The sequence below is a fragment of the Passer montanus genome, unplaced genomic scaffold, assembly GCF_014805655.1.
Source record: "Passer montanus isolate IOZ18808 unplaced genomic scaffold, ASM1480565v1 scaffold4, whole genome shotgun sequence".
NCBI lineage: Eukaryota > Metazoa > Chordata > Aves > Passeriformes > Passeridae > Passer > Passer montanus.
In genome coordinates, this window is record NW_024368818.1 from 7,073,326 (window position 1) to 7,083,370 (window position 10,045).

A 10,045-nucleotide genomic window follows, 5' to 3' on the forward strand; every position below is an offset into this window, starting at 1 on the left:
GAGACATATTTTTTATTACTGTTGAAAGGAAAAAAAATTGCCACACTTTAAGTATTCACAAAATGTTGTGTGAAGTATGAGTTTTAGCTAACTATTTTTGCTGGGGGTTTTTTTAGGCTATATTGGAGTAAAGCAAAAACAGTTCCTTTATGCTGTATGCCTTCAAGCTCTTGAATTTAATGTATTGTGTAGTTCAGACACTCATGTGCTCACTTGCCAAAGCAAATATGCATGGAATATTTTTAATATGAAAAGATACAAATCTTTACACAGTCTGTGTTGACTGAACTGTTGCTTGTATTAATGTTGCATCCACCCAAGCATAAACTAAGCCTTCTTATTTCCCCTTATGGATGGTTTTCTCCTTTCCAGTGCTAATTATTCTTGATTCTTTGGCCTGCTCAGAATTTGGAGGAAAAGTCCAATGTGTTTAAAAACAAGAAAATGCAACTGGGGAAAGTTAGCTAACATCTGCTGATACTCTAGGCTTTTGGGTGGATTTGTATTTCAGTTGATGCTGCAGGGTAGCAGCTGTAAGTCATAGTCTTTCTCAGCTTTTGGTATCTCACCACATTGCTTGGTTCAGTGTGTTTCAGAAATAGAGGTCTGGTGGCTGGAGTGACAAGGAGAAGACAAAAGTTGTTAATCTAGTTGTTAATCTAATCCCTCATGGAACACTGGGCAGTGTCTTCTGGCTGTAATTCATCAGTTTCTTTAGGGGAATGATGGTAGCATTCTCCTGTCACAGCATGGAGCAGCTCGTTAGTGAGAAAAAATTCAAGGGCCTGCTTTGAAGAGCTTAAATGCCTAGTTTAGGTATATAACTGGCCATGTTTCTCAGACTTTTAGTTTGATTAATACTGAGCAAGATTTCAAAAGGATGAAGAGCTCAATTTGTAGTCCTGTTGCATTGAAAACCTGGTAGTGATTTGATTTCTTTCTATTTTACTTCAGTGCTTGCTGATGTTGCTGATGTGTATTTTTTATGTATGTTTCAATTGTCAACTCTCCATTTACATTAAAATAAGGACTCTTAAACCTTTAGATGGGATTTGCCTTTTAATGGTGCTGTTTGTACTTCTGAGCATTGTTAATTGGCAAAAAATACCAGTGCAAAAAGGACTGCCTATGAATAATGTGAGTCTTAGGGCTGTGGTACCTTGGTCTATGAGGATCCTACAGTTTCAGTGATTTCTTGGCTTACACTTGGAAATTGTTATAGAAGCACATGTAAGACAAAAATCTTCATTTTTAAAAAGCACTTTTCAAGGTCTTGAGATACTTTCAGAAATATTCACCATATCAGAAAATTAGATCTTTTGTGCACTTGAAAATGAATTTGAATGACTCTCAGAAATCATCCCTTGTTCTTGATAATTTGTTCATCATCTGAACATTTTAAGCTATAGAATTATGCTTTTGCATATCTTGGATGCAAATGCCAACTGTCAAGAGCCTGGGAACAGCCAGAGCCAGCTGCTCTGCAGGAAAGCCAGTTCAAGGTGATGGGCAAGGCAGGTGGGGGAGGTCATCTCATTGACAAGGCACACTCCCATGGTACCAGGCCAGGAGTGTTCCTGTGGTTCCAAGGTCATCCATGGCCCCTTGATGCCAGGCAGGTTTACAGTGATGACTTAGGTCTGAGATGACCTAAGGGCCCATCTCAGGGCCAAGAGCTGCCAGGTACCTGGCTGGGCAAGGACCAAAACAGACAGCCTGGACTTAATTGCAGCTCCTGAGTGACAGGGGGCCAGGTCCACACTTCTCACCTCTTTAATAACTCTAATTTAATACCCCATCTCTTTCTGCTGGACCTGATCCAATTCACAACTGAAGTGCATCAGAGCTTCCCCCCTACACAGGCATCCAGAGCCTCAGCAGGTCTGGCCCAGCCCCTGCAGTGCCTCTTGGGTGTGTGCAGGATCCTGACACTGGAACTAGCATAATTGTTAACTGAAATACACTTTGAGTAGGTGCAGCGCCTCCTCCCTCTGACAGGGAACTGGTAAATGTAGCTTGAGGCCTACTACAGGATACATACTACAATATATGTAGTATTACATTTGGTTTGCTTTCATAGAGTGAAGATGGTGGATTTATTTCTTGAGGCAATTATTAATATTTTACTTAAAGATCAAGCATGACTAGTGAAAATACTTTCCTTATTTTTTTTTTTTTTTTAACTGTATAATTGGAAAGAGTAGTAAAAGAGTAATTGTAACTATAGTCAGTAAAACCCAGGTCATTACCTTCTTAGAAATTGCAAGCTTGGGACCTACTGTTAAAGCCATGTTGTTTTATGGAGCACTGCAGTTAAGAAATTCAACACAGTTTCAATTTCAGCTGTAAAAATATGTGGTATTTATTAAAACTAAGTTTGTAGTGTTAATTATATTGTGTGTTTCAAAATAGCTTCCTAGACTTCCTATGTTTTTATCATAGGAAATGTAGTTAATCTTAAATTAGTAAATAATGCATAATTTTCCTAGTATGATTGCTACTATTTTCCATTTTATTGTTAGTTTATTATGAATATGTTAGTGAAATAATACATTATATCTGAAAGTTCTGCAAAGTCAGTTAAAATAACACATTTTTTTCCTTTAAACAGATGTTCCGAAATGCACTGGTGAAAATGTTTGAAGCTAAAGACTTGGACTGTGTGTTCCTGGAAACAAACATGAGTATGAAGAAGAAGTATCATATGGTATATGAATGCATTCCTCTTCCAAAAGAAGTAGGAGATATGGCTCCAATCTACTTTAAGGTACATAAAAATATTTTTTTAATGAAGTAATTTGAATGATTATATCATAATTCTTCTATTTCTGGAAAAAAAATTTATATTCAAATGCTATTTTTGAAAATATGTATTCTTTGATTCTTCTTCTGGATCCATTCTTTGCTAGTATTCCTTGATCTTAAAATAAGTGGTGTGATATAATTCAGTTTTTCAAGTTGCCAGTAGAAGAGCTGTTTTTCACTGAGCATTTGCCCCAAGTCTGACTGCACTGAAAATTCTAGAAGAAGATGAGACAATTGTAGTCTCTTGAAGTGCTTTAAGGATTGCAGTACTTCTTACTCCAGTCCTGTAGTATAAACTTAAAACACAATACTTGTGCCTTGGCAAGCATTAAATGAGAAAATAATGTTACCTGTTTTAAGAAATACCAATGTAGATATTGTTTCATCCCCATTTTATTTCAGTAAGCCCAAATTTTACATGTGTCTTAGGCCTCTGATGAACATTCTACAGCAGGATAAATATTTCTTCTACAGCTTTTCTGGTCTCTTTCCCCTGACCTTTTAAGAAAAGGTTCATTGAGGCTTCTGCCTGGAACTGAGTCCTTTCAGCTTTCAGCAACTGACTCATTATTTGCCTTTTATAAGTAAATTATTTTATTTGATTTTTGAAATACTATTTATGCTTTCTGGAAATAATGTGATTAAGTTTTGATGAAGTGGGACAGCAGTATGGTGAGCAACAATATGGTAACTTTTACCACATTTGAAACCCTCCACCTGTCAGATCTGACTGCTGTGCTTCAGGTGCTGGTAAAACTTGTGTTTTCTTTGAATACTCAAGGAAAGAGAAAGAGCAAGATTTAATGCAATGTCATTTGTTTTGGAAGTATCTACCATTAAAATGCACTGCAAATGAAATTTAAAGGTATCTACCCTACAATATACCCAATTCCATACTATGGGGAATACAGAGTCAGCTTTGGGTTTTTAAGGGCAATCATCCTACTAAGCTGGATTCTTCTCTTAGTGTTTAAAATAGAAAAAAGACTAATTTAGTGTAATGAATTCATGAGAGGTTTTGTATGGGTGAGTAAAAAGAGAATGTGGTCTTTTATTTGAAACTTGTGTCAAGCAAAACTTAAATTAAAATAAAAAAGAAGCAGAGGATCTGAATTGGATGGGTCTGACTCTATTATATAATGTTTTTATAAAGTAGCTTGTGTCAATGAGACAGGTTACCAAAAACAAAGTTACTTTCTTAAGAAGTTATTGTTACTTTCCCTGCTACAATGTACTTCACTACAGTTAGTTCTTTATTTGCTGTATGAAGGACTGTTTCACCTTTAGATAAAATAATTTTTCAGAAAGCTATAATGGAGTCTGATGAAGAGTGGTCCATGAACAAGAAGTTAATTGATCTTTCTTCAAAAGACATTCGGAAATCTGTAAGTAATGAAGTTTTTTGTATCCTGAATTTATCATCAAATTCTTATAACATTTTTCCATTATTAACTGTTTCAAAGAGAGAAGAAAGGGAACACAATTAGATTAGTGCATCAGAAGATGGCATAGGTATGAGGAGAATTACCAGTCTGCACTCTTAACTGACATTAGGGAAAAGATTCCCATTTATTTCAACAATTGGTGGACTAAGCTGCCAGCATTAGTTGAGAACAAAGCTGACACTTTGAGGACATGTACTGGCATAATATTCATGATTAACTTTAAGAATTAAGGTAGATCAAAGATTTGCAAATTACTTTCCTGGAACAAATATGATTTGTCCTTTTCATTAACCTAGAACAGCTGTTTGTGTTGCTAAGTTTATGAAGTGAAAACATAAATAGCATTATGAATGGTTTTTTTTGTAAAACAAGGGAACAGTACCTTCTCTGTCTCCTGGATACTGAGATGAAACATCTTTATATAAACAAATCTTAAAGGAATAATGCTGGATCAGTTAGGTTCAGAGATTGTTCTGTCATTTTAATATTGAGGTGGAAGATGTGTGTTATATATAGCCATACATTTTTGTGACTATTATATATTTATTGAAGGTAGGCCAGTTTTCAGATTAAGTCAGGACAGTTCTTTACAGTAATACAATGTAGCTGAACATAAATTGTTACACAGTTGTGTGATTTTAGCATTATTGTTGGGTAAGAAGTGCCTGTAGGCTTCAGGAAGATCGGAGAGTGTGGTTTAGAGACTGAGCTGAGGTTTAGGCATTTGGAGAGTTGTATTGGGAGATGGTGTACCTGGAAGGTCAGACATGGCTGAGACATCACCTAGTGTGTGGATTGTGTGCAGAAGCTGGGAGAAATAAGACAAAGCTGACCTTTTCTTTAAGGTGTCATCTGCCAACCCATTTTTCCTTATTTAATGATTTTTTTAAAGTCCATTTAAAGTCTTAAATGTTTCTTGCTATGCTACATTGCTCCTCTGTATTAAATCTTAATTATTTTTAGAGTCAGTATTTCAAGCAATATATGGAACACACCTCCTGAAAGTTGTGTCGTTATTTGGACTGTAGCAGAGGAAATGCTTATGAATTGGAGGCTTTGTAAATCTTACCAGTACAGAAACGTCCTCTGCAATTAAAGGAGTGAAAAATAACTTGTTGCAGTGAAACAGCAGAAATTACTTGCAGTACTGTAGCAATAAATGGATCCACTTCTGTTAGACTGGAGAGTCTTTTGTTGTGGCAGATATCCAGCATCTCCCCTGCAGGCTGACAGAATTATTGTCTGATTTGGCAAGCTAAGGATAATATCTGTCCATTCACATAGAGGGGGTTTCTGGTAATTTTTTGTCCTTCCTCCTGAGTGTCAATTTTTTTCACTGGGTAAATATTTCCTGTTACCATAGGAATGTTGTCCAAAGTCAGTATCTTTAGTAAGTGCAGCTTGCTTGCTAGTGTTTGTCTTAAAATTTCTGTTAAATTTGCATAATTCAGAGATGTGGAGTCAGGGAGGCATTTGCCCACTGCGCACACTGCTGCCTGGTGTCCCCATCTCTTGCCTGCTATTCCAGCTGTGGCCTCTGGAGGTTCTGCCACCCAGTCATCCTGTCTTCAGTGTCTTTTTGTCCAGTTGCTGTGTATTATTGTTTTTCCTTACCTGTTTGCTTTACTGTTTCTCTGTTGCAATTTTATCCTACATGTAGTTGGTTTGAGAAGTAGTTTAAAATAACACGTGATACTGTCAGCTGCAAAAACACATTCAAATTCATTCTCTTGTGGGGAGGTTGACTAAATGGCAGCAACGTTTGCTAAATATCTGAAAATGTGGTTTTGTATGTAGGTTCCTAAAGGGTTGCCATACTTTTCTGTGGACTTTGGCCTTCAGGGAGGATTTGCTCACGTGATTGAAGATCAACACAATTTCCCTCATTACTTTGGAAAGGTATTGTTATGTAAAAGATTAATTTACCAATTATGGTCTGTTTTGGAAAATTTAAGTAATTAAACCAAGATGCTGCCAGAACAGTTACTTTGATGTACCCTATCTGAGTTCATCATCTGTCTTTTCTTGATGAGTCATTGTAACTTGGCTTGTTGAATGAAGCAGTTGATTTTTTTCACTAGCTGATACTGAGATTGTGATTCTAAATTTGTGTTTATTTCAATTCAATCTGAACTGCAGATATTTGAAATTATGGGTATATAGTCTTTAGATGGAAGATACTTGCATCTACTTAAGAATTTTCATGGACATAGTATTGATACATAGGTGCACTGACACCTGCTTGTATAAATTAGTGTGCATACACATAGAGACTTACAGACAACTCCTTCTAAAATTCTCGTGTGGTTAAATTGCTACTCATGGTATGTATAGTGTAAAATGTATATTCAGGGAGAGCTGTAATAAACTCTAAAGAAATAAATAATTCCTTTCTTTATTATGTCACAGAAAGCATTTTTTGAAAGAGTCAGTGTTGCAAAAACATGAGAGAAATTGGGGGAGAAATATAACACTAGAAATAGCAAAGTGAGCAGCTTTCCTTCTCCGAACTTACCTTAATCACAAATGCACTAATGCATTAACAGTCTTGCAATGTTAGGATATTTAAGCAATACATTAGTGTGCTGTGCTTACAATAATTTTGCTGAGGGAACCATCTAACAATTGAAGTTCTATTTTTAAACTGGTATATTTTTCAGAATTTCAACTTTTAATTAGCTCTTGAAGAAAATGGACAGTCTCATAATATGAAAATACATATGTCTTTATTCTGTGATAAGAAAGTGTTAAGTAACATGGTAATTTTGCATTTATCGTTATCTATCTTACTTTTACTTGCAAAGGAAATTATTGGTGGCATGCTGGACTTGGAACCGCGGCTCTGGAGAAAAGGAATCAGACAGAACTTTGAGGAGCAGCGGAAAAAGGTGTTGCAGTTTGCTCAGTGGTGGAAACCATATGACTTCACCAAAAAGAAAGAATGAGAACAACCTGGAGTCAAGGACTATATAAGCCATTAATTACACTAAAGGATACTTCAAATGTTAGGAATAACACCAGTGTGTTATGTGTGGCTAATATATTTTAAAATATAGGATATTGTTTAATTGCTGATGATCTGTTTCTGTTTTGGACACTGAATCACATGTACTCACAAGCCTGAAAAACCAGATTTGTACAGTGAGTTTAGTTTTTCCTTTTTCAGTTGAGCCAAAAGGATAATATCCATGTGGCCATTTGAGTTCTTAAAAATGTAACTTTTGCTTTTGGAGTTTTTATAATCTTTGAGACAACTGATATTTTTTATATTGTATTAAGCCAGTGCTTAATAATCATGGTGAACTTTTGTCAAAAATGGTGTACATTTTAAGAACATTTTGATTAATACAAATACATTGCTACAGAAGGAAATTATACAGAAAATAGTCTTCTGATTTTGTGTCCTTGTGGTCTTTAAATTGAGGTCATTGCAGTAACACAAACATTCACGAAGAATGAATGTTGCCCCCCTGTACAGGAATGAATACAATTTTTTGTACTTTCTTTCAATATGAAGTAGTGTTTTTCAAGCACAAAGGATAATAAGACAGTCCATAGCTGATGACAAATGACAGCTTTAATAGCAGCAGTTACCTTTGGTAACAGTGAAAGAAGAATCTCAAGGGAAAACGCTCTCTGATGGCCAGCAAAGAAGAAATTCATCACAGGGATCTCCCCAGGTAACCCTGCTTCCTTGTGTGTCCCCTCTCAAGTGGTTTTTGGTAGTACTTTGCCCTAATAGTTTTCATCAAGACCAGCTCAAAATCCCTGCTTGTTTTTCCTGCTTGTGATGCTGTTAGAGCTGGTTGAAGCACGCTCTGACCAGAGGCAAGAGTTGCGTGTTAATTGATTGTTAAGCATAGATGTCACCGGCAAATGCCTGCATGCTGTTTCAAGGACCACTTTCCACCATTTATTTGCTAGATTTTAGTTTTTTCTTTTGTGTAAAAGATATGAAATGAGGGTAGGGAAAAGGTGATTCTTGCATCAGTGTCCACCACTTCCTGCGGAAACCCTAACATAGCAGGCTTGGACTTTGCAGGGAGAGAGCTGGGAGAGCAAGGAGAATAGGAGAAAGGACAGATGGACATGGATAGAAACATTAGAGCAGCACAAGGGAAAGGTGCAGACCTGTGAACAGAGGGCTGCAGTTCTCCAGGGGGAGGCTGCAAACGGTGGAATGTGGAAGGCCCTTGGTACAGGATAGATTAAGGCACTGTGTGAGCGTCTTAATGTGCTGCCTGTTCTTTTCCTTCTGAACTATTGCTCTGTACATCTCTGTTAACTATTGTGAACTGCTCAGATTAAGAAACAGATCACTAAATATTACAGGGTTGAATAAGTATTTAATATGGTGGTCTTTTGCAGCTTTGCTGAAGATGTGGTGCTTTTCACAGTGCTACCCCACTGCCACATTTTAGCAAATAAGTCTGGTAGAGATTGGAATCTGCTGCGTTGTGAATTATTTTCTGTAGGATCTTTGTCAGTTGGTGCCACTTTAAGAGAAGTAACTTAAAAGTAAGCTTTGATGATGATTGTAGTGATCTAATGTCTGATTTGCACTCTGTTCACCAGCAAGGTGTGGATAAAGGGACAATTCTTCTCTACTCCTTAGGCTATTGGGAAGATTGCTTAGCAAATAGGATGTGAAAGCTAGTAGTTGCTTAGCATGTAGCAATACTGAACCAAACTCAGCTAAAGCACAGTCTTTGGTGGTGTAAAGCATGAGTAAAAATTGCTTTCTCTGAAAGCATATGTAGCCTTCAGTCTCATCTGCCTCCTGGGATGATAGCTGGAAGCAGCAGAGGTGACTGACTGTCTTTTAAGGCCATGGAAAAGTCTTTATCCAATGCTGTGCTGGAAATGCAATTCTTCTGACAGCTCTGCTCTCAGAATTTCTGTTCCTCGAGGGAAGTGCTATGTTTCACAAAGAATATCCAACTTGTGTGTAGAAAAGTCCTCTGACTCATGGTCCATGCATATTTTATTATTCTGCTTCCAGCAAAACTACAAAACTACTGGTATTGTTTGGAAAGGACTCTGAAATATGGGATAAGAGTAACTCAAGCTAGTGATACAGGAAAATGTTTCTTACCCTGTTAGAAGTTTTCAAAATGGGAGACTGTGTTTACCACATACACTGAGAATAGTATCTTGTCGTAATTGGTCACAGACCAGAAAAGCATATTGTCAGGTTAAGCTGTTCCTCCTCATAAGTATCTCTAAATATTCATAAGGCTGTGACAGTAAACACAGCTTGTTAGGGCATTTTTAGAAGGCATGGTATGTTTACACTTCCGTCCTAACCCTTATAAATACTAAAAAAATTTAAATAGACTTCTTTCATCTGTAAGAATAGCCAATAACTAAGTTCTTTAGTAGTAAGATATAAAATATTAATTCAGGTGTCTTTAGGGAAAGCAAGGATTGGAAGCTTGATTTCTTATGTTGTTATAAATGTGCTTCTGTGTACTCTTTTGTGTGACTAGGAAAGAGAAGGATCTTCTTTCTTCAAGTGAATCTACGTGTGTGATTTAAGAGGGATTGTATCAATGTCTTGCCCTGTGTTACAAGAAGCTGGTGTAGTATGTGCTACTCATCTGAAAGGAAAACATGTTAAAATTAATAGTAATGCTCATGGCAGTTCACCAATCTCTTGAAATCTCATGAAAGAAGAAAACTTTTCCTGCATCCCCTGAGAGTTCTTTCTTAGGTTGAAATTTCTTCAGTATTTCCTGTTTTCTGCATTTTTCGTTTTATCTTTAAAGTATATTTTTCTAATTGACTACAGATGA

The 10,045-nt window shown here is 36.6% G+C and overlaps 1 protein-coding gene across 5 annotated transcripts in view; it reads left to right on the top strand.

Annotated features, from left to right (window-relative positions):
• Nucleotides 1–7,926, top strand: part of CWF19L2 (CWF19 like cell cycle control factor 2) — a 60,711-nt gene extending 52,785 nt beyond the window's left edge. For 3 of the 5 annotated variants that reach the window (XM_039718691.1, XM_039718690.1, XM_039718689.1), the window contains exons 15-18: nt 2,612–2,767; nt 4,110–4,190; nt 6,048–6,149; nt 7,055–7,925. In XM_039718691.1, coding sequence (XP_039574625.1) covers nt 2,612–2,767; nt 4,110–4,190; nt 6,048–6,149; nt 7,055–7,195 — 480 coding nt within the window. In that variant the 3' untranslated portion in view covers nt 7,196–7,925. Of the gene's footprint in view, nt 1–2,611; nt 2,768–4,109; nt 4,191–6,047; nt 6,150–7,054 lie in introns of all 5 variants that reach the window. The other 2 variants (XM_039718687.1, XM_039718688.1) reach the window with 1 other exon arrangement.
• The last annotated feature ends 2,119 nt before the right edge of the window (nt 7,927–10,045 follow it).